General features: G+C 39.2%; 1 protein-coding gene across 3 annotated transcripts in view; it reads left to right on the top strand.

The window, feature by feature from the left end:
- The window catches only part of ARHGEF28 (Rho guanine nucleotide exchange factor 28), a 314196-nt gene that overhangs the window by 242135 nt on the left and 46606 nt on the right, over positions 1–25455 (top strand). For all 3 annotated transcript variants that reach the window (XM_034959953.3, XM_063604431.1, XM_008962831.4), the window contains 9 exons: positions 577–717; positions 3499–3746; positions 12993–13115; positions 14285–14402; positions 16384–16638; positions 18140–18216; positions 22574–22752; positions 23719–23810; positions 24915–25097. In XM_034959953.3, the coding sequence (XP_034815844.2) occupies positions 577–717; positions 3499–3746; positions 12993–13115; positions 14285–14402; positions 16384–16638; positions 18140–18216; positions 22574–22752; positions 23719–23810; positions 24915–25097 (1416 nt within the window). The remainder of the gene's footprint in view (positions 1–576; positions 718–3498; positions 3747–12992; positions 13116–14284; positions 14403–16383; positions 16639–18139; positions 18217–22573; positions 22753–23718; positions 23811–24914; positions 25098–25455) is intronic.

Here is a 25455-nt window from a genome sequence, read left to right as displayed (position 1 = left end):
AAGCAAAAGAATCTTCAAATGTGTTTTTTCCTCCATATGAACACTCTTTTTAAATATTTGATTCTTTGCTGTCATGAAAGCTGTCTTAATTTGGACCATTTCATCAGTCCAGTTTTAAGATGTTTCAGTCTGGCTGGGCACGGTGGCTCGGGCCTGTAATCCCAGCACTTTGGGAGGCTGAGGCGGGTGGATCACTTGAGGTCAGGAGTTGAAAACCAGCCTGGCCAACATGGTGAAACCCCATCTCTACCAAAAATATAAAAACTAAGCCAGGTGTGGTGGCACATGCCTGTAATTCTTGCTACTTGGGAGGCTGAGGCAGGAGAATTGCTTGAACCCGGGAGGCGGAGGTTGCAGTGAGACGAGATCGCGCCATTGCACTCCAGCCTGGGCGACAGAGAGAGACTGTCTCAAAAAAAAAAAAGATGTTTCACTCCATGTTAATATGTTTTGGTTTAGTAGTTTCCATGTTCATAGCAGATTTATTTAGGGTGAGGAATCCATAGACAAATATACGAAGGTATATTTGAGCTGCATTATTGTACTTCTGGCTTTTCTTTTCTAAACACACATTAGATGTTGTGGATTCTTCTCTGTGGAGTGACCTCAGCAGTGATGCCCAGGAGTTTGAAGCAGAATCTTGGAGTCTTGTGGTGGATCCCTCATTTTGTAATAGGCAGGAGAAGGATGTCATCAAAAGACAGGATGTCATTTTTGGTAAGCGTTTCAAATATGCTCTTTGGGTTGAAGCAGTGTGGTTCAGAGAAAAGAACATGGAATTTGCAACTGTGCAGAGTTGGGTAAATCCCAGTTCTATCATTTTCTATTTACCTGATCGCAGACAAACTATTTAGATCACCTAGACCTTAGTTTCTCCATCTGTAAAATGAGGATAATATTAAAAGTAATAGCAAAAACCGCAATCGGTTTTGCAATAACCTAATAATACTCAGGTTTTAAATATTGTTTTGAGACTGCAATGAGCCATAATATGTACCTGGCACAGAGCAAATGTTATTTCCCATATTCCTTTCAAGTTTACTTAGGTTTGGCCTATACTCTTACCTCTTCTGTGTAAGAATTGCAGTGAACCTTCACATATTTTAATGTAGGGCTATTGCATATGGCCTTCCAGTTTGGCTGCATACACCAGCCATTCACAGAGACCAGGTGCAGTGTGAGTAGCTGCACCTGGGTTAGGGCAGGGTTTGACTATGTGCTGCCATCCTGAGTACAGAATTCAGCTGTGGTGAGATTGTATTTTGTCATGCTATTTGGGATGAAGGCATTCTGGATTGGAGAAAGTTAAATTATAGACTTGGAAAAAATGAAACTTCAAAAAATTTCAACTACAAAGTAGATTCCAAAATGTGGTTCCAAAGATACCCTACTTTAAAGATAACACTGGGTCTTTTCACTAATCCTGTGTATGCAAACATGGGCCCCAAAGTCCATGGGCAGTGAGGATACCTTGTCATCTGCATCAGGTGGTGGTTATGGACATCAGATGAGATGGTGTATCAGTGTGCTTAGAACTCTGTCAAAAGCTGTGTAGCTGCAAGTTACTTTGGAAAGGAAGATGCTGTCCCTCTTAGTATTTCTTAAGCAATTTATATTCTACTGTCAATTTTCTTCATCTACCTCTCAATTTCATATTATTAAAAGTAATCTAACCCATTGGGTTGAATTATTACATGGTCTTTTGTGTCAGAAAGGCTTGCGTTCCAGGGCAAATTCTTTACCTTCTCTTCCTCACTGTTTCTCTTTAAAAGATAAGGAAAATCATTCCTATTTTCTGGGTCATAATGTATTAATGGGTTAAAAGATTAAATGAAATGATACAGGTAAGTGCTTAGCATAGAGTAGGCACTAAAAACATAGGAAATAATAATTCAAAGTTGGTAGATTTCCAATTAAAGAAATTTTTATTTTTGAAAAAATATTAAAGCTATATTTAGACTTGCTGACTCTCCATGGCTGATATTTAAGGTTCTTTCCCAAAACTTGCAGTAAGTTTGGAAATACTCATTAATGTACAACTAGTACTTTTGGTGCACCTGTAAATTGTGAGTTGTTGTTTTCTCTCCTGATGCGTTTTAAAAATTGAGGTATAATTCACCTGCTCAAAATTCACTCCTTTACAAGTACACAATCTAGTAGTTTTTAGTATATTCACGAAGTTGTATAGCTATCAGGTCCTGTCTAATTTCAGAACATCTTCATCACTTCAAAAATCCTGTACATGTTACCAGTCACTCCCCATTTACCCCTTCCACCAGCCTCTGGCAAACGCTAATCTACTTTCTGTCTCTACAGATTTGTCTATTCTAGACATTTTATGTGAATAGTACAATATGTGGTCTTTTGTGGCTGGCTTTTGTCACCTAGCATACTGTTTTTGAGGTTCATCCTAGTTGTAATATGTATGGGTACACCGTTCCTTTTTATGGATGATGAATATCCTATTTTGTTTTCCTAATCATCAATTGATGGACATTTTGGGTTTTTCCACTTTTGGGGTCATAGAGTAGTAGCTTTACATTTAATCACTTGAGAAACTGCCAGACTGTTTTCCAAAGCAGCTATACCATTTTGCATTCCCACCAGCAATGTATGAGGGTTCCAGTTTCTCCACATCCTCACCAATACTTGTTTGTTGCTTTTTTATTATAATTAGCCTAATATGTGTGAAGTGATGTGTCATTTTGGTTTTGATTTGCATTTCCCCAATAGCTAATGGAGTTGAGCATCTTTTCATGTTCTTATTGGCCATTTGTATATCTTTTTGGAGAAACATCTGTTCAAATCCTTTGACCATTTTTGAATTGGTTATTTATTTATTTATATTGTTGAGTTATAAGATTTTTAAAAATATACTAGATACAAGTTCCTTATCAGATAAATTATTTACAAATATTTTCTCCCATTCTGTGCGTTGTCTTTTCACTTTCTTGATGATGTCCTTTGATTGATTGTGATGCATTGTTTTCCTCTGGAGAAAGTGGAATTTTGGAGACAGATTCTGCCATAGATAGGACCTATGGTTATCTGCATTGAAGAACTTTATTTAGTTCCATTCATTTCACCAAATTAATTGTGCTTCTGCTCAATGCAAAAATCAAACAAAGAAAGGAAGAAAGAAAGCCAACAAACTAAGTTGTATTTTATAGGGCATTCAGGGTGGAATAAGACCTAGTTCCTAGCTGAAGGTATCTAAAGATGCTAGCTAGTTATATTATTGAGTTTCAGATACATTAGATTCTTGTATATTAGACTTGACATATATGTCCTCTTTAATATCTGGATAAAAGAAAATGGTTTAATATTTTAGAGTGAATGAAATGTTTAATGTTGACTTTTATATTGGAATAGTCTTGATATTCCTAAACATTTCTTTTTTATTTGCGTAACATATAGTGTTGAGTTACTAATTTAGTTTAATAGCGATACTTGCTTTTTAAAGCTTGTTTAAGGCTTATGTGTGCTCACACATTTCAGAGCTAATGCAAACAGAGATGCATCACATCCAGACCCTGTTCATCATGTCTGAGATCTTCAGGAAAGGCATGAAAGAGGAGCTGCAGCTGGACCACAGCACCGTGGATAAAATTTTCCCCTGTTTAGATGAGTTGCTTGAAATCCACAGGCATTTCTTCTACAGTATGAAGGAACGAAGGCAGGAATCCTGTGCTGGCAGCGACAGGAATTTTGTGATCGACCGAATTGGAGATATTTTGGTACAACAGGTAAGAAGAGCTTAAAGTCCTTGACCTTTATGACGTAAGTGGGATTTGAATCAAAATCTGCCCTTTCATCAACAAGAGTAAAAAAAAATGATATTTTGAAACATTCATAGTGACATTCTGAGGATGTGTTTACCATCGTTAGATTGTAACTCCCAGTAAGGCAGGGATTCTTGGCTATTTGATTACTGCTATATTTCAGCACTTGGAACAGTGCATGATATTATAAATATTTATTGAATGAATGGGCCACTTAGGGAAAAAAAAATCAGGAATTCACCTGAATGTCACGTTTTACAGTGGTCTGCAACACTTGGAAAGGCAGGGAGCTCCATCTGCAGTTGCTTTAGCGTGGCTTTCCCTGGGTAGATGCTAGAATGCCATCTTCTCCAAATATACTGTTTTTTGAAGCTGTTTCATCCTGTCATTTCCAGCGATGGAGTTCAGCTGTTGGTCTGTATGCAGAAAATGGGGGAGTTATGCTGAGTGGTATTCCATGCTATTGATGTATCACTGTTTACTCATTCACTTGTTGAAGGATATCTTCTTGTTTCCAGTTTTTAGCTCTTATAAATAAAGCTGCTATGAACACTCAGGTGCAGATTTTGGTGCAAACCTAAGCTTTCATTTTTCTGGGATAAATGCCCAGGAATGCAATTTCTGGGTTGTATGGGAGTTGTATGTTCAGTTTTGTAAGAAACTGCTAACTGTTTTCCAGAGTGGTTGTACCATTTTACATTCTCATCAACACTGTACAAGTAATCCAGTTTCTCTACATCTTCACCAGTATCTGATATTGACACTATTTTTAATTTTGGCTATTTTAAGAGGTATAAAGTAATATCTCATTATGGTTCAAGTTGCACTTCCCTCATGGCTAATGATATTAAATATCTTTTCATGTGCTTATTTGCCATCTATATATCCCTTTCAGTGAAATTTCTGTTTATGTCTTTTGCTGATTTTCTAATTGGATTGTTTGTTTTCTTATTGATGAATATTAAGGTTTGTTTACATATTCTAGACATTGGTTCTTGTCATATATGTGATTGACAAACTTTCTCTAAATCTGTAACTTGTCTTCTCATTTTCTAATTTTGATGAAGTCTAGTTTATTTTTCCTTTTAAGAATTGTGCTATTAGTTTCAAGTTTATTTATTTATTTATTTTTTTTATTATTATTATACTTTAAGTTTTAGGGTACATGTGCACAATGTGCAGGTTAGTTACATATGTATACATGTGCCATGCTGGTGTGCTGCACCCTTTAACTCGTCATTTAGCATTAGGTATATCTCCTAATGCTATCCCTCCCCCCTCCCCCCACCCCACAACAGTCCCCAGAGTGTGATGATCCCCTTCCGGTGTCCATGTGTTCTTATTGTTCAATTCCCATCTATGAGTGAGAACATGCGGTGTTTGGTTTTTTGTCCTTGCGATAGTTTGCTGAGAATGATGATTTCCAATTTCATCCATGTCCCTACAAAGGACATGAACTCATCATTTTTTATGGCTGCATAGTATTCCATGGTGTATATGTGCCACATTTTCTTAATCCAGTCTATCATCGTTGGACATTTGGGTTGGTTCCAAGTCTTTGCTATTGTGAATAGTGCCGCAATAAACATACGTGTACATGTGTCTTTATAGCAGCATGATTTATAGTCCTTTGGGTATATACCCAGTGATGGGATGGCTGAGTCAAATGGTATTTGTAGTTCTAGATCCCTGAGGAATCGCCACACTGACTTCCACAATGGTTGAACTAGTTTACAGTCCCACCAACAGTGTAAAAGTGTTCCCATTTCTCCACATCCTCTCCAGCACCTGTTGTTTCCTGACTTTTTAATGATTGCCATTCTAACTGGTGTGAGATGGTATCTCGTGGTTTTGATTTGCATTTCTCTGATGGCCAGTGATGATGAGCATTTTTTCATATGTCTTTTGGCTGCATAAATATCTTCTTTTGAGAAGTGTCTGTTCATATCCTTCACCCACTTTTTGATGGGGTTGTTTGTTTTTTTCTTGTAAATTTGTTTGAGTTCATTGTAGATTCTGGATATTAGCCCTTTGTCAGATGAGTAGGTTGCGAAAATTTTCTCCCATTTTGTAGGTTGCCTGTTTACTCTGATGGTAGTTTCTTTTGCTGTGTGGAAGCTCTTTAGTTTAATTAGATCCCATTTGTCAATTTTGGCTTTTGTTGCCATTGCTTTTGGTGTTTTAGACATGAAGTCCTTGCCCATGCCTATGTCCTGAATGGTATTGCCTAGGTTTTCTTCTAGGGTTTTTATGGTTTTAGGTCTAACATGTAAGTCTTTAATCCATCTTGAATTAATTTTTGTATAAGGTGTAAGGAAGGGATCCAGTTTCAGCTTTCTACATATGGCTAGCCAGTTTTCCCAGCACCATTTATTAAATAGGGAATCCTTTCCCCATTGCTTGTTTTTCTCAGGTTTGTCAAAGATCAGATAGTTGTAGATATGCAGCGTTATTTCTGAGGGCTCTGTTCTATTCCATTGATCTATATCTCTGTTTTGGTACAAGTACCATGCTGTTTTGGTTACTGTAGCCTTGTAGTATAGTTTGAAGTCAGGTAGTGTGATGCCTCCACCTTTGTTCTTTTGGCTTAGGATTGACTTGGTGATGCGGGCTCTTGTTTTGGTTCCATATGAACTTTCAAGTAGTTTTTTCCAATTCTGTGAAGAAAGTCATTGGTAGCTTGATGGGGATGGCATTGAATCTATAAATTACCTTGGGCAGTATGGCCATTTTCACGATATTGATTCTTCCTACCCATGAGCATGGAATGTTCTTCCATTTGTTTGTATCCTCTTTTATTTCATTGAGCAGTGGTTTGTAGTTCTCCTTGAAGAGGTCCTTCATGTCCCTTGTAAGTTGGATTCCTAAGTATTTTATTCTCTTTGAAGCAATTGTGAATGGGAGTTCACTCATGATTTGGCTCTCTGTTTGTCTGTTATTGGTGTATAAGAATGCTTGTGATTTTTGCACATTGATTTTGTATCCTGAGACTTTGCTGAAGTTACTTATCAGCTTAAGGAGATTTTGGGCTGAGACAATGGGGTTTTCTAGATATACAGTCATGTCATCTGCAAACAGGGACAATTTGACTTCCTCTTTTCCTAATTGAATACCCTTTATTTCCTTCTCCTGCCTGATTGCCCTGGCCAGAACTTCCAACACTATGTTGAATAGGAGTGGTGAGAGAGGGCATCCCTGTCTTGTGCCAGTTTTCAAAGGGAATGCTTCCAGTTTTTGCCCATTCAGTATGATATTGGCTGTGGGTTTGTCATAGATAGCTCTTATTATTTTGAGATACATCCCATCAATACCTAATTTGTTGAGAGTTTTTAGCATGAAGCGTTGTTGAATTTTGTCAAAGGCCTTTTCTGCATCTATTGAGATAATCGTGTGGTTTTTGTCTTTGGTTCTGTTTATATGCTGGATTACATTTATTGATTTGTGTATATTGAACCAGCCTTGCATCCCAGGGATGAAGCCCACTTGATCATGGTGCATAAGCTTTTTGATGTGCTGCTGGATTCGGTTTGCCAGTATTTTATTGAGGATTTTTGCATCAATGTTCATCAAGGATATTGGTCTAAAATTCTCTTTTTTGGTTGTGTCTCTGCCAGGCTTTGGTATCAGGATGATGCTGGCCTCATAAAATGAGTTAGGGAGGATTCCCTCTTTTTCTATTGATTGGAATAGTTTCAGAAGGAATGGTACCAGTTCCTCCTTGTACCTCTGGTAGAATTTGGCTGTGAATCCATCTGGTCCTGGACTCTTTTTGGTTGGTAAGCTATTGATTATTGCTACAATTTCAGATCCTGTTATTGGTCTATTCAGAGATTCAACTTCTTCCTGGTTTAGTCCTGGGAGAGTGTATGTGTCGAGGAATTTATCCATTTCTCCTAGATTTTCTAGTTTATTTGCGTAGAGGTGTTTGTAGTATTCTCTGGTGGTAGTTTGTATTTCTGTGGGATCGGTGGTGATATCCCCTTTATCATTTTGTATTGTGTCTATTTGATTCTTCTCTCTTTTCTTCTTTATTAGTCTGGCTAGCGGTCTATCAATTTTGTTGATCCTTTCAAAAAACCAGCTCCTGGATTCATTAATTTTTTGAAGGGTTTTTTGCGTCTCTATTTCCTTCAGTTCTGCTCTGATTTTAGTTATTTCTTGCCTTCTGCTAGCTTTTGAATGTGTTTGCTCTTGCTTTTCTAGTTCTTTTAATTGTGATGTTAGGGTGTCAATTTTGGATCTTTCCTGCTTTCTCTTGTGGGCATTTAGTGCTATAAATTTCCCTCTACACACTGCTTTGAATGTGTCCCAGAGATTCTGGTATGTTGTGTCTTTGTTCTTGTTGGTTTCAAAGAACATCTTTATTTCTGCCTTCATTTTGTTATGTACCCAGTAGTCATTCAGGAGCAGGTTGTTCAGTTTCCATGTAGTTGAGCAGTTTTGAGTGAGTTTCTTAATCCTGAGTTCTAGTTTGATTGCACTGTGGTCTGAGAGACAGTTTGTTATAATTTCTGTTCTTTTACATTTGCTGAGGAGAGCTTTACTTCCAACTGTGTGGTCAATTTTGGAATAGGTGTGGTGTGGTGTGCTGAAAAAAATATATATTCTGTTGATTTGGGGTGGAGAGTTCTGTAGATGTCTATTAGGTCCACTTGGTGCAGAGCTGAGTTCAATTCCTGGGTGTCCTTGTTAACTTTCTGTCTCGTTGATCTGTCTAATGCTGACAGTGGGGTGTTAAAGTCTCCCATTATTATTGTGTGGGAGTCTAAGTCTCTTTGTAGGTCACTCAAGACTTGCTTTATGAATCTGGGTGCTCCTGTATTGGGTGCATGTATATTTAGGATAGTTAGCTCTTCTTGTTGAATTGATCCCTTTACCATTATGTAATGGCCTTCTTTGTCTCTTTTGATCTTTGTTGGTTTAAAGTCTGTTTTATCCGAGACTAGGATTGGAACCCCTGCCTTTTTTTGTTTTCCATTTGCTTGGTAGATCTTCCTCCATCCTTTTATTTTGAGCCTATGTGTGTCTCTGCACGTGAGATGGGTTTCCTGAATACAGCACACTGATGGGTCTTGACTCTTTATCCAATTTGCCAGTCTGTGTCTTTTAATTGGAGCATTTAGTCCATTTACATTTAAAGTTAATATTGTTATGTGTGAATTTGATCCTGTCATTATGATGTTAGCTGGTTATTTTCCTCGTTAGTTGATGCAGTCTCTTCCTAGTCTCAATGGTCTTTACATTTTGGCATGGTTTTGCAGCAGCTGGTACTGGTTGTTCCTTTCCATGTTTAGTGCTTCCTTCAGGAGCTCTTTTAGGGCAGGCCTGGTGGTGACAAAATCTCTCAGCATTTGCTTGTCTGTAAAGGATTTTATTTCTCCTTCACTTATGAAGCTTAGTTTGGCTGGATATGAAATTCTAGGTTGAAAATTCTTTTCTTTAAGAATGTTGAATATTGGCCCCCACTCTCTTCTGGCTTGTAGGGTTTCTGCCGAGAGATCCGCTGTTAGTCTGATGGGCTTCCCTTTGTGGGTAACCCGACCTTTCTCTCTGGCTGCCCTTAACATTTTTTCCTTCATTTCAACTTTGGTGAATCTGACAATTATGTGTCTTGGAGTTGCTCTTCTCGAGGAGTACCTTTGTGGCGTTCTCTGTATTTCCTGAATCTGAATGTTGGCCTGCCTTGCTAGATTGGGGAAGTTCTCCTGGATAATATCCTGCAGAGTGTTTTCCAACTTGGTTCCATTCTCCCCGTCACTTTCAGGTACACCAAGCAGACGCAGATTTGGTCTTTTCACATAGTCCCATATTTCTTGGAGGCTTTGTTCATTTCTTTTTATTCTTTTTTCTCTAAACTTCCCTTCTTGCTTCATTTCATTCATTTCATCTTCCATCACTGATACCCTTCCTTCCAGCTGATCTCATCGGCTCCTGAGGCTTGTGCATTCTTCATGTAGTTCTCGAGCCTTGGCTTTCAGCTCCATCAGCTCCTTTAAGCACTTCTCTGTATTGGTTATTCTAGTTATACATTCGTCTAAATTTTTTTCAAAGTTTTCAACTTCTTTGCCTTTGGTTTGAATTTCCTCCTGTGGCTCAGAGTAGTCTGATCATCTGGAGCCTTCTTCTCTCAACTCGTCAAAGTCATTCTCCATCCAGCTTTGTTCCGTTGCTGGTGAGGAACTGCATTCCTTTGGAGGAGGAGAGGTGCTCTGCTTTTTAGAGTTTCCAGTTTTTCTGCTCTGTTTTTTCTCCATCTTTGTGGTTTTATCTACTTTTGGTCCTTGATGATGGTGATGTACAGATGGGTTTTTGGTGTGGACGTCCTTTCTGTTTGTTAGTTTTCCTTCTAACAGACAGGACCCTCAGCTGCAGGTCTGTTGGAGTTTGCTAGAGGTCCACTCCAGACCCTGTTTGCCTGGGTATCAGCAGCAGTGTCTGCAGAAATGCGGATTTTTGTGAACCGCGAATGCTGCTGTCTGATAGTTCCTCTGGAAGTTTTGTCTCAGAGGAGTACCTGGCCATGTGAGGTGTCAGTCTGCCCCTACTGGGGGTTGCCTCCCAGTTAGGCTGCTCGGGGGTCAGGGGTCAGGGACCCACTTGAGGAGGCAGTCTGCCCGTTCTCAGATCTCCAGCTGCGTGCTGGGAGAACCACTGCTGTCTTCAAAGCTGTCAGACAAGGACATTTAAGTCTGCAGAGTTACTGCTGTCTTTTTGTTTGTCTGTGCCCTGCCCCCAGCGGTGGAGCCTACAGAGGCAGGCAGGCCTCCTTGAGCTGTGGTGGGCTCTACCCAGTTGGAGCTTCCCCGCTGCTTTGTTTACCTAAGCGAGCCTGGGCAATGGTGGGCGCCCCTCCCCCAGCCTCGCTGCAGACTTGCAGTTTGATCTCAGACTGCTGTGCTAGCAATCAGCGAGACTCCGCGGGTGTAGGACCCTCAGAGCCAGGTGTGGGATATAATATCCTGGTGCGCCGTTTCCTAAGCCCGTCGGAAAAGCACAGTATTCTGGTGGGAGTGACCCAATTTTCCAGGTGCCGTCTGTCACCCCTTTCCTTGACCAGGAAAGGGAACTCCCTGACCCCTTGCACTTCCCAAGTGAGGCAATGCCTCGCCCTGCTTTGGCTCATGCACGGTGTGCTGCACCCACTGTCCTGCGCCCACTGTCTGGCACTCCCTAGTGAGATGAACCCGGTACCTCAGATGGTAATGCAGATATCACCCGTCTTCTGCGTTGCTCACGCTAGGAGCTGTAGACCGGAGCTGTTCCTATTCGGCCATCTTGTAGTTTCAAGTTTAAGGATTCTTTGTCTAGCCCTAGGTCTCAAACATTTTCTCCTATTTTTAAAAAAGGATTTACAGTTTTTGCTGGGCATGGTGGCTCACGCCTGTAAGCCCAGCACTTTGGGAGGCCGAGGTGGATGGATCACTTGAGCTCAAGAGTTTGAGACCAGCCTGAGCATCATGATGAATCCCTGTCTCTACAAAAAATACAAAAATTAGCTTGGCGTGGTGGTATGCACTTGTAGTCCCAGCTATTTGTGGGCTGAGGTGGGCAGATCGCTTGAGCCTGGGAGGTTGAGGTTGCAGTGAGCCAAGATCCTTCTCCTGCACTCCAGCCTGGGTGGGCATCAGAAGTGGCACCCTGCCTCAAAAAAAAAAGTTGTACAGTTTGTTGTTTTACATTTAAGTGTGTGTTGTACTTTGAGTTATTTTTTTGTGCAGGTTATGAGACTTAGTAGGTTAAGTTCAGGTTTTTTTTTTTTTTGTCTATGGATGTCCAATTGCTCCAGTGCCATTTGTTGAAAAGGCTATTCTTCCTCTAATTGCTTTTGCATTTTTGTCAAAAATCATGTGGGCATCTGGGTTACCATTTTGTTTCACTGATCTATGGATCTATCTTTCCATAGTCTTAGTAACTGTAGCTATATAATCTTAGAAGACTGAGTCCTTCCACTTTATTATTTTTTCCATAATTGTTCTAGCTATTCTAGTTCCTTTCCTTTTTCATATATATTCTAGAATAGTCTTATTTATATTTTTAAAAAGCATACTGGGATTTATATTTTTAAAAAGCATACTGGGATTTTGTTAAGAATTGTACTAAAACTGTATATCAGTTTGAAGAAAATTGACATCTTTACTATTTTGAGTCTTCTAATCCATGAACATCATATAGCACTTCATTTATTTAGATTTTTGTCATCTTTCACTGGCATTGTATAGTTTTTACTATGAGTCATATATGTGTTTTGTTAGATTTGTACCCAGGTAATTTTTTTGAATGATTGTAAGTGGTTTAAGAATTATCATTTGAGGCTTATTGGCCCCACACATTCATATAAGCAAAGATGAAAAGACCAGAGGTCGTGATGTAAATTTTAAGTACTTTTAAGAGGGTGGGTGTGTTCCGGTTTCCATTACAATGCTCTTCAAGGGGACGTGTGCATGTAAGGCCATCACAGTCTTAAAAAAATGGCATTCAAGTCATTCAACTAGTTCTCTTCACAGCACCTTATGATTCTAAGTTCATTTCTATGTGGATTTTCTACAGATGTTTTTCTACAGGTAAGGCTTATTGAAACATCCAGTCCACATCTCTACTTTTCTTCATTAGCTAATAAACAGGCATTCTGGTTATTCACTGGTGTCTTTCATCTTGGCTAATGATAGCCTGCCCTTGATCTATTTGTAATGTGTGAACAAAAAATCAAATTCCCTACTAAGGACTCAGTCTATGGACATGGTCATTAGCCAATGTAAATGCCAAATGAGTGATTTTTTTTGGGGGGGGGTTAGCCAATGTAAATGCCAAATGAGTGATTTTTTTTGGGGGGCCAGACCTTCCTGAAGGCCCCCAAATGTTGCCATATACTTTTCTTTCAATCTATAAAAGTATTAAAACTATAAATTGAAATTATAAATTTGTATTATAACTAAGATGAGAATAAAATAGATCAAATGTTTTTCATTTGGCTATTTGATAATTATATTAGTTCAATATAATAACACATTATGTTGACCCTTACCACTCAACAACTTTCTTTTATTTTAATTTAAAAAATGTCTGAGGAGATAAGTGATTGTGTTCAGAAATTCCATGATATTTATTTTTTATTTGCAAATACTATTTTGAAATAGATGAAAATTGCATATTTTTTGTGTGTTTAGAACTTACTAAATTTACAAACCATTATTTAAATGTTATTCTTTCCAGTTTTCAGAAGAAAATGCAAGTAAAATGAAGAAAATATATGGAGAATTCTGTAGCCATCATAAAGAAGCTGTTAACCTCTTTAAAGAACTCCAGCAGAATAAAAAATTTCAGAATTTTATTAAGGCAAGTATTTTAAAACTTTATTACAAAGTGATAAATCAGCATGGAGAAATAGTTTATGCTTGTTTCTTAATGATGTAAACAAAATTCTTAGCTAATGATGCTTTTCACGGGAAGAAGGGAGGTGGAAGGTTTGTGACAAAGGTGGAAAGTCTCTTTTTCTGTATTAGTAAAATATTGCCTCCAAATCATTTCCTTCTGTATATTTGTGAGGTCATGTCTTCCAACCTTCTGAGAATATTTGTAACATACTGGGAAGCTGTTTCATGCCAAGTTATATATCAGAAAAATCAAAGTGAAAATAAACACAGAATCTACTCCACTTCTGAATTAGCTTGAAGCAGATTCATGACATCATATAATTTCATCTGTAATATTTTTCTCCAGATGAAAAAGTTAAAAATTATGACATTATTATACAAATAAATTAACAATAGTTTTTGATATCTTAAAATTTCACTGATTATCTCATAAAATTGGATTACTTAAATCAGAATCTGACCAAGGTTCACTTATTGTATGAGGTGGTTATATCTCTTAAATCTCTTTTCATTTGAATGTTATCCCACCCCTTTTTTCTTCTTCTGATTTATTTGTTGAAGAAATTTGTCTTATAAAGTTTCCTGGATTCTAAATTTTTATCTGCCATGTTAAGAATGCTACCAGATTCTCTTCCCTTTTTTCCCACATAAATGTGTGTTGAGGACTTGAATACTATGAGGAATACTTTGATATTTTTAGAAAAAAAGTTGTCCTGATTAGAGGGAACTCTAAGAGTTATAATGAATAATAATAAATGTGGAGGAAGACCTGTTGGGAAAACAAATGGTAAACTGCAAACTGATGTTCAAAGTTAACTTTGATTTATGATTATTTTTCAAAAATTTTGCTATTCATAAATCGAGGCACTTAGAAGTATTGGAACTTCTTTTGGAATTAACTACAAATACATCAGTAACTTGAAACTTCTTAAAATCTTGGAGAGTTGGGGTACTGAAATTTATGACAAAGTATGCAATTTAAATTAGTGATAATGCATCGTTTTAATTGATAGCAATGAATGTTAAGTCTGCATAAAATTGTACTGTTGCAGATTCTTTGTATTGTTAAATTCACACCTGAAAAGTAAATACAGGTAGAATTTGTGTACATAAAAGTATATATTTTTTAAGCTCCGAAATAGTAACCTTTTGGCTCGACGCCGAGGAATTCCAGAATGCATTCTGTTGGTCACTCAGCGTATTACAAAATACCCTGTCTTGGTGGAAAGGATATTGCAGTACACAAAGGGTAAGTTGTGACTTCTGGGATAAAAATTTGCCCCTCTTATTAGTTTTAAACACAGTTGAGGTGTTCTAAACAGCCATCAGTGTTTGTGGTCTCTGATTCATAAAGAGTTTCACGACGGAGAAACTGTTAAAGCTTTAGAATTTGGATTAGTTTTTAGAAATTATCTTTTATAATGCAGCATGGGTAATAGTCTGAATTTCTACAGGTAGCCCAAACCAAGCTGGCTTCTTCTTACTTTGAACCTGCCTTTCTCCTCTTTATTTTCCCCACCACTGGGCTTTCTTAATACCTCCTCTTCCTCATTTTCCTATTACCTTCACAACAGTCTGATGAAACATGCTATTGATCCTATCACAAAATGTCAACTCTCCCAAGCAATCTGTTATTAAGTTGAGAGGGATTATAAGAAGGATCTATTTTTGACCCTGTCAATTCATCAAGTTCCAGGGAGTAACATATGGGCATCTTTTAAGAAGCTATGAATGCACATGGCTGGTCTGTAAGCTCCTTGTGGGATCTATAAGACCTGTGTCTGTCTGGTTTACAGCTGAATCTTCAATGTCTAGTGCAATGGCTGGTACAGAATAGATGATCAATAAATAAAAACATATCAATGCAATGAATGAATAAATAAAATGGTCTAATCCTCAAGCTAACATATTGATCTTGAATAAAGATTATTATTAGGGTGGTAGTGTGCTATGTTAAAAAGGGCTTGGGTTTGGAATTTTGTACACTTGTGTTGCATTGTATATACTCAGCTCTGCCACTCATTCATTGGGCAAATTATTAACTGAGCCTCAGTTATCTCCGCTACGAAATGACATGAAACATTACCTTTCAGTTCCAGTTGCCTTAATAAACATCAACTAGGTGGTCTTTATCACCAAATATACTTTTATCTGGAGTTTCAGGAGGCTGCTCCAGAAACTCCTTCAGAGTATTTTCATAAGATAATCTAGAGACAAGAGCAGGTAGCCAGTATTTTAAAGAATAACAACTGAAATCAATAATTATTTGCTCTTGGTATGAGCATGGCTGATTTGTCCATTAGCACAGCACTTGGGTACCATGAAAATATTTTCTTTTCCCATCAGAAGAAGAAAATTCATTTTTTCTTCTGATGGTAAAAGAAATTAAAATATTTAATTTTAAATAAAATGGTCAAAGAAAAGTGTTTAATTATAATAGTAATATATTCATATTTATGCTAATGCAGTTATAAAATATAATTTTGAATGTTAATTTTATGGAGGAAGGGATCAAGGAATATAAATGAATCTGAGGCTCATTCACATAACCCTGTGGCTCTGTTTCTGAAAGCATTACTGGCTTTGCCCCACAGCTGGCTTAAGTTTTAAGAAACTTGGCATGGAGATTATTGATTACCTATGTCTAAGAAGGTGGAAGGAAGGCCTAAGTTAGTATATAACACATTTCCTGCCCTAGGGAGAAGGTCAGACCCATCCCTAGAACTCAGACATCTTACTGTCAGCGGAAGGACTATGTGTCAGCTGAAGCACATTTAATCATGCAAACCTTTCATAATAAAATATTTTAACATTTTTTTGGTGGGGGGGGGTGGTACAGAGTGGTATTATAGGATTTAATTTTTTTTTTTTTTTCGAGACAGAGTCTCACTCTGTCTCGTAGGCTGGAGTGGAGTGGTACAATCTTGGTTCCCTGCAACCTCTACCTCCCAGGCTCAAACTATCCTCCCACCTAAGCCTCTTGAGTAGCTGGGACAAAAGGCACATGCCACTATGCCCGGCTAATTTTTGTATCTTTTTTGGTAGAGACAGGGTTTTGCCATGTTGCCCAGGCTAGGAATTTAAGTTTAATCCAACATTTTTCTTATGGGATTTTTATTGTTTAGATGATATATTTAACTATATTTTAAAACTAAAGAAGAAGTTTTCTTCCTTAGTACTCTGGTTTATTGTATAGTATTTTTGTTTGTTTGTTTCTTTTTCCCACGCAGAAAGAACTGAGGAACATAAAGACTTATGCAAAGCCCTTTGCTTAATTAAAGACATGATTGCAACAGTGGATTTAAAAGTCAATGAATATGAGAAAAACCAAAAATGGCTTGAGATCCTAAATAAGATTGAAAACAAAACATACACGAAGCTCAAAAATGGACATGTGTTTAGGAAGCAGGCACTGATGAGTGAAGAAAGGACTCTGTTATATGATGGCCTTGTTTACTGGAAAACTGCTACAGGTCGTTTCAAAGGTACTGTGGCTCTACCAGACCAATTTCTCCCTTCATACACATTATTCATTTAACAGAGGACAGATTTTCAAAAGAAAAACAGTTCAGAATTGCAGGCACACATGCGCAAACCCTGGGTCAGTTGAAAGACTGATTTGTGAATTTCAATAGGCAAATTTGGCCAATGATACAAATCTTTGGTGGGAGTTTGCTGCCCAAGCTAAAAACTTTATACATGTTTTATGAATTTGCAAGTTTGTGATGTCTGAAATCAAATGAACTGAGAGTTCTGCTAATTGTTGACACAGAAAAATTATTCTGGTAACTGTGGTGTGTTGAAAGCAAGGCAGTACACCTACACACCTAGGGTCTGTTGCATGTCAACACAGCCTAGGGCCGTCAGACAATGGAGGGGAGAAATAAAAAGAACTCTGAATGTCATCTTTGTTACTGACTAATAGAATATATCCACACACCTGCTGACGTGGTTTAAGCTTTTCCTCAGTGCTACTGTTTGCTAACTGGCATGAACTTGACTCTGTTCAGGAGTCTAAAGCAGATAATTCCATTTTTTAAGGACTCATTATGTAGCTATCACACTGCCTAATCCAGGCTTTCTCACCCTGGCCACACACTAGAATCACCTCTGGAGCTGGAAAACATTACGAATGCTCATGTCTCCTCCCAGAGATTCTGATTTTTATCACTGTGAGGATGAAACCAAAGCCCATGGGATGTTTAAAGGCTCCCCAAGTGAGACTACTCTGCAGCCAGGGCTAAGAACCACTGTTTCTAACAGTTCATCTTAATAACATCCATAGGTAGGCAGTGAGAGGAAGAGGTTGTTAAATTCTAGCTACTCAAAAATTATTACCCATTGGAGGATGATCAAGTTTGGATGGAGGTTGCAACTAATATCTGAAGTGGGATTTGTTGATCAACAACTAGCAATGTTGTATTGAAAAAAATATTAACCACAACCTGTAGATTCTATTGCTCGAAGTCATTTGCTGTTTATCCATTTAATAGAATCAGTTTGGTAACTTTGTGTTAGACTATTCAGTGGGTGCAATGAAGATGAGTTCTTGTGAACAATGTGTAAGGGAAGTATGGAATCTTAAACCTTGCTAAGAAGATCTAGATGAAACAAAATAGCAGGCATATATAATTTGAGGTAGAAGCTGCCCTTTTACATTTTTAATTCAGCACTTTTCCCGCCGAAGGTAAGAGTTTGCTCCATTTTATTAAAGCTGCCTTTTTTAATGGATATTTTTCTTCTGTTTTGAAAGTGACTACATTAAACGTTGCTGGAGATTTACCTATACCTACAGCCACACACAAACATGCACACTTAAAGACAGCTTTCTATTAAGTTATTAATAGCATATATCTTTGGCTATCATAATACAGGTATTTTTATAAAACTTTCATACTTAGACTAAATCTTAGTCTTTTGATTTTTATTCAGTTTATTTGAACTGTGGTTTGCTTCATTAATACTAGTAATGTTTTTTCTTTAAAGATATCCTAGCTCTACTTCTAACTGATGTGCTGCTCTTTTTACAAGAAAAAGACCAGAAATACATCTTTGCAGCCGTTGTAAGTATATGACTGTGTGATGTATTTAAAAAATAGGTTTAACCACACATTTTCTTGAAAAATGCCTAAAATTCCTAGTGAAATATAATAGTCACAGGGAAGTATATGCTTCTGTTATGTTTCCATTATTATTTGTGATTGCAGTGTTTAGAGACAAGCATCTCATTAGGTTAAATTAGCATAGTAAGTGTTGCGTCATCACAACCAGAGCTGGTACTCAGCTAGTTCAGCAGTGTAGCCAACTGTGAGAATATTTCAGTCCTTCAGTAGTGGTTGGTGAACAGGCACTGCCCTGAACCTCCCAAATGTCCCCATGCCATCTAGCTATCTTGGTCTTTCCTCCAGACTCCTCTCTTCCCCGCCCCTTCGGCCCCCAAACCCCTTCCCTTAGATCCAGCAACTAAAATGTGAATGCTGGGCACAGCCAATCTCTTCCAGCACCTGGCTTTCTCCATGCCCATTGGCCCTGCTCTCCCACTTACTAACCCCGTGACTGCCATCGTGTGCCTTCTGCCAGACAAGGGATACCATCCTGATGCCTAATGTTTACAGAAGATTCTTTCTTATTTTTACTATAGTAGCTTCTAAAGACAGTGTATGAAACTATTTTTGTAGTGTGTTAGAGTAATCTAATTGCTAGCATATAGATAATAAGAAGGCTTGAAGAAGTCTCTATGTTCCCAATCAATCTGAACTGTATTACAAATTTCATGAAAACCTATTGGTTTGTCCAGCAGCTTCTCAATGCTGTTACCTGAGATGCTTGAGATTCTCTTAAAGAACCTGAGAAATAAGTGGGAAGGTGGGGACCATTTTGTTTAACCTGTGGGATGGTGAGGGCCATGTAGGAACAGGAAACAAATTCACATCTTTATAGAAACCAATGCTTCTTTAAAACCAAAGACCTAAAAGAAAAGCAAATTCTGCTTCTTGGATGATATTACCGGACAGATGTCCTGCTGACTGATCATGAGGTAGATAATATAAAGACAACTACCTTGTTTTTTAGGACAAGGTAGCATATGGATTCAGATCCTGTAATGCTCAACTTAGAGCATGACTGGAAATATGATTCTTTCCCTCTTGTCTCATATGACCTCCTGAGGCATTATCTGTGCTACCCATAGACAACATTTACCATTAAGTGAGGTATTAGGAATGCAATCCACCAAATGGCAGAATGAAGACAGTTACAACCTAGCTCTTCTTGGTGGAATGTGTTTGGCTATACTGATACTATTTCTTAAAGGTGTTAACCTGACATGTAACTGCATTCATAAATGACAGCTAAGCCCTTGGTGGTATCAGAGAGCAAAAGAGAAAGCATCATTTTATCCTTGAAGAGTCAGGTGCACCCTACTGTTCATACACTCCTGAGTTACATCTATCTGACAATAGCCCATGTGTCACAAATATCTTATAGTTAACACTGTAGGAAATTGAAGCATTTGGCTAGGGATATACAGATATCTGGATTTCCTAGCTCCCATCCTAGAATTTTAGAAAGTTTTCCTCAAGCTAGTACAAGTGAGATTCTCCACTCCTTGTGCCCTTTAGAAAACACTTCTTCCCTAGGTGCTTGTCTTGCTGCATGTTACAGAAAACGTGATGAATTTGGAAGTAGCCAGAAGATAAGCAGTTAAAGTAGCAAGAGGATGGAGTAGTGGGTCCCTACAAGAAAGTTTTGCTTTGTTTTTGTTTTTATAAAGGACTCAGCTGGAAATTGGGGCAGAGCCCAAACCTACAAAATGTGTTAAGAAAAAGTAGATGTGTTCACTAAGTCTTAGAATACTGAGTCTAGGAGGAATCTCTTGAACATCAAAGAAGGCAAATTCAAAAGGAGCAAACAACCAAGACAGTGAACATGTGGACCTGCAGGCTGAAGTTCCAAATAGGAAGCAGCTTTAAAATCTCTTTATCACAATGGAATCCCTGGATAATAGAATCAGCACAAAATGGATACGGTGTAACAATACAGCTAAGCATGGCAGCTCCTTTCGTCTTCTCCTACATTAGAGGTCTTCAACTCCTAATGCCTGTAGGCATTGGGCAGAAATGTGATTGAGCGAATGTGACAGGGTCAGAAGCAATGAGACAATAGAAAGTTGTAGGGACTGTAGTGAAAAGTGAATCTGTGCCCTGTCTCAAAGATGTCAGGGATTACTTGGCTATAGCCAGTGTTTTAAAATGAGAATATGGGCCCAGGATTGCTCATCTTCTGCTTTCCCCAAGAACCCAGAAATGTAAAGTTTTTAAAAAGTGAAATCCCCTAGTATTTAAATGCTGAGAACTTATTTTTAAACTTTGTTTGTTAAATGCCATGGCACAAATAAAACATCTCTGCAAGCTGGGTTAGCCCTTTGCATTACTAGTGTTTGACATCTACCTCCAAGGCAGACATGCTACTTCCATTCCTGGAGAGTTAATTTGAATGTTTGTTCATCTCCAGTGTTTGTGCGTGGTTAGTATGAATACCGATGGACAGGTTCCCATGCCCCCTGGTCTGATGGTGATCGAATGATGCTACTTTCCTTGCACTTACCTGTTCTTCACTTTGAAAGATCTTACCCTGCCACCTCCCCTCCCCTGCAACACTAACCAACTGGTTCAAATAATTACACTCTTGCTCATGTCCTAAGCAAGTAAACCTACTCTGCCTTTTTACATACAGAGGCTGTTTACCTTGTCAGCTGAGGAAGCTATAAAGTACATTGCACATTGCATCAGGGAAACAGATAAGGGAGTAGGTCCATAATAGAATAAGCCAGATTAACGATGCTCCAAGGATCTCCCTAATTAGAGAGGGCAGTATTCCAACAACTCTGCCACGGGGCTGCTTTTGCTTCCATTTTCAGAGGCTGAGCACGGGCTGTATAGACCAGTGGTCTTGTCCCATTATATTTTTTCTCTCATGCTACTCTGAGAAGCGTGGGGTGAGGAGGTACTGTGGGTCACCATGGCACACAGCATCCGATATGGCCAAGCTGTATGATGCTGGGAAAGCCAACAAGCCAGCACCAAGGAGTCAGCAGTGAGGGGACAGTGGCATGTTCTGGATAAAGGCGTCGCTCAGTCCATGATGGTGAAGCAAAACCACACACTGCAACCAGCTCTGTAAACAGTGGTGGAAGCCACAGACCAAAGAAGAATTCTTCATATTATCCCCCAAACTGTTCATCCTGAAGTCATTCTTTTGGCCATTCTTTCAACTACATCTACCTACCAAGCATCATCAGTGTGCTGTTCCTCTTTGAATCCCCAGTGTTTAGAAAAGGACATTGGAGGATCACAGTAGATGTTGGTAGAAGAGGTGGTTTAATCATGGCGTACATGCCAAATTTTAGACTTTCTTCCTATTACCCTGTGGTGGACTTATGTGAAACTAGTCCTACCGACATTTATTGAGTGCCTACTCTATGCTTGGCTATGTGCTAGGTGCATGAAGATGAATGAGACCCATTCCCACCCACCAAGGGCTCATCTGCTTGGTGAGAAGAGGCAAGAACTTGTAGACCATTTTGTTGCTGTGACCCACATGACAGTAGCAAAAAAGGATTGGTTACGCCTGGGGAATCAAAGGTCTTGCCACTTATTCGTATCTTTTATAGTCCATGGGCTGGGCTTCTGAGTTTCTGGGCTTCTGTTCCGTCACCTTATTGAAACAGTATTGCAAGTCTAATGGACTTTTTAGGGCCTCCCTCCTTCTCAGTCTCTTTAACATTTGCATAGTTTCCTATCTCATGCTCTCTTAGAAAAACTTCTCCTGACTTGACTATGGCATTTTGATATTTTTCTTCTCTGATTGTTCTGTCTTTTAAAAAGTTCAGTTTTTAAACAACCAATTCCTTTTTTTTTCTTTTTTTGAGATGGAGTCCTGCTCTGTTGCCCAGGCTGGAGTGTGCTCACTGCAACCTCTGCCTCCCAGGTTCAAGCAATTCTCATGCCTCAGCCTCCCAAGCAGCTGAGACTACAGGCGCACACCACCACATCTGGCTAATTTTTGTGTTTTTAGTATAGATGGGGTTTCACCACATTGGCCAGGCTGGTCTTGAACTGCTGACCTCAAGTGATTCACCTGCCTCGGCCTCCCAAAGTGCTGGGATTACAGGAGGGAGCCGTTGGGCCCGGCCTAAACCACCAATTCTTAAGGATGAGCATGCCTATAATTCCTCTTTTTCCATCCTCTCTTTTCCATACCGTCTCCACTGGAGATTGTATCAACTTCTACAGCTCTTTTGAAAAGATTGGAAGTGGAGAAAGGTTTACCTAGTACTGTTGCTTCCTTTAGCTCATGTTTTACGGAGCCTTACTTTAGCTAGGATGCTGTTTCATCTGCTCACCTTCCTATTTTATGTAGGATCAGAAGCCATCAGTTATTTCCCTTCAAAAGCTTATTGCTAGAGAAGTTGCTAATGAGGAGAGAGGAATGTTTCTGATCAGTGCTTCATCTGCTGGTCCTGAGATGTATGAAATTCACACCAATTCCAAGGAGGAACGCAATAACTGGATGAGACGGATCCAGCAGGCTGTAGAAAGGTAACATTTCCTTCCGTCCATAATCTATGGAACAGAGTTGTTCAACTGGGGAAAATCTTCTAACCATGTCTTCCTGCATGAAAACTTTGCCTCTGCCAGAATGGTCTGCCCCCTGCCCCCTGCACCTGCCTGCGATAGCCCCCCATCTGCAGCTTTCTCCTCCGCGCCTCCCTGCATGTAATGCCTGCACCTCCCTCTGCCTGTGTGCACCCTGCCGGGCGTTGATGCAGCTCGGGCCTCCCCTCCTCCATGAGGACCCCTTCAGTCCTGGTGATCTCTTTCTTGCCTGAAATTCTTTAACACCTGCTCACTAAAGCATTTACTTGATGCTTCTTATATACTGCCTTGTAGCTATTATCTTTTTTATGTACATATGTGTGTGTTTATTTAATTAGATTGGAAGCTCCTCGAGGGCAGGGTTCATGTCTTATGTTTCTCTGTGTGCCTAGTGCTGAGAAATCATTCAATAAATGTTTCTGAATTGGTGGATCTAAGTATTCTAAGTCAATTTATTCCTCATTACTTGTGTAAGGACAGTTTTTATAATTGGGAGCACAAGGGTGGGGGTGATCATTCTCAACAGTAATTTGATTAGTTAGATCCTGAAGTTATATAAAATTTCTCTACCTCTACTGCACCCTAACTGCTCTGGCACCCCACTTCTATCCTTTACAATTCTTATACTTTATTCCCATTGTGGGTGTGTGTGGTGAGTGTATGTTTGTGTTCACTGGAATATTTGAGTCATCCCACACCACCGATTTTGAGAGCCATGTAATGTTATGCAAGATTCTTTGTATTCTCAAGAAAACCAAGTCTCTGGCCAGGGGGGATGATGCATTCCCTTTATGCTGAAATTTTCTCCTTTATGAATAAATCTATTGCCAAGTTCCCATGTTTTTCTAATGAATCTACAGATACTTGTATTTGGTTTCAGTTGTGTCTCTTGACTATTGTCTTTTAAAGTTGTCCTGAAGAAAAAGGGGGAAGGACAAGTGAATCTGATGAAGACAAGAGGAAAGCTGAAGCCAGAGTGGCCAAAATTCAGCAATGTCAAGGTACAGTGCAGGCATTTCTGGCTCCCTGGTCGTGGTGTTCTCCTGGGTGTTGGGAAAGCCCGAGTGTCATGAACAGGAGGTTATAACTACATGATTCATCCTGTGCACCTGAGGCCCACCTGGACCACCCTCCCGAGAAACTTACACTAGAAATGCTCAAATAAGATGACATTCTCTTCACTTCCACCTTAGTGATTAAAATGGATGTAAAAAATGCACATAACATATATGAAACAACAGCTGTGGGCAGTGTGGTGCAGATGAATGTTGGAATTATTTGTCTCATGGTTTAATTTTAGGTCTCATCACTGTCATGTCAATGACTTTGGACAAGGAACCCAACAGATCTTGTCCCCAGTTTCCAAGTGTGTGAAAGAAGGAGATTAGACTAGCTCAGTGATTCTCAACTCTGGTTGGACACTGGAATCAGTTGAGAGGTCTTTAAAAATACGGATGCCTGGGCCTCGCCCTCCACCGATTGAATCCGAATCTGTGGCAGGTGGGATGTAGACTTTGGGGTTTTCAGCTCTCCCAAGGTGACTTTGAAGCACAGAGGGGACTGAGAATTCCTGGATTCAATGCTAGTTAAGGTCCCTTTGAGCTTTAAGAATTCTGTAACATGTTGAAATCTGAGGACAATGATGCATGCAAAGATGGGCAAAGAAATTGGATGTTTAGAAACAAAAACTTAAACCAGTATGTTTGGTTTAGCCTGTGCCGTTCCAGGCATTTGTATTGTTCACTCATCATGGACAGGGCCGCCTCAATTTTCATTCCTAAGCTTAATGTTTAGTCTTAATAGAAAACAGCCTGAACAAACAAAGAATAGCTTTGCAGATTTTCTGGAAGTAGGGGACTGAGAAAGGAACCTTATTTACAGAAAAGACAATGGAAGCTGAGAAAGTTGTTAAGTCACTTGCTGGAGGCCACAGTCACTAAGTGGCATGGTCAGGACTGAGACCTGCATCTGCCCCACTCATCAACCTGGGTTTTCTCTTGGAGGTCATACTGCTTGCTAATTAGCAACATCTTTTTCGTGGACTTTCACATTAGTGGTTGTATTCATGTTAGTGATAATCTTCTATGGTAAATACTATTTCATAGAAATACTCACTAACCAAGACCAACAAATTTGTGCGTATTTGGAGGAGAAGCTGCATATCTATGCTGAACTTGGAGAACTGAGCGGATTTGAGGACGTCCATCTAGAGCCCCACCTCCTTATTAAACCTGACCCAGGCGAGCCTCCCCAGGCAGCCTCATTACTGGCAGCAGCACTGAAAGAAGGTAAACTGCTGTGAGAAGGGTTTGGGTCGACACGTTCAGAAAATGTTTATTGAACACCTGCTAAGTGCCATGCACTGTGGTCTTGGTGCTGAGGATACAGCAGAACCAGACAAGGTCCTTACTCGGCTGGAACTTATATTTCTAGAAATAGCCAAATATAAAGAAATAAATATGTCAGGTTGTATCAAGTGCTATGAAGAAAAATAAGCAGGATAAGGGAGAGAGAGGGTGATGGAGTTGGGATCGCTCTGTTTTAGATAGGGTGGCCAGGGAAGGCCTCTTTGATATAATGATATGTAAGTGGACATGAAGGAAGAAAGCTAAGTGGTATCTTGAGGGAGAGTCTTCCAGGTATAGG

The sequence above is a fragment of the Pan paniscus genome, chromosome 4, assembly GCF_029289425.2.
Source record: "Pan paniscus chromosome 4, NHGRI_mPanPan1-v2.0_pri, whole genome shotgun sequence".
In the NCBI taxonomy this organism is placed as follows: Eukaryota; Metazoa; Chordata; class Mammalia; order Primates; family Hominidae; genus Pan; species Pan paniscus.
This window is presented reverse-complemented; position numbering and strand designations above follow the sequence as displayed.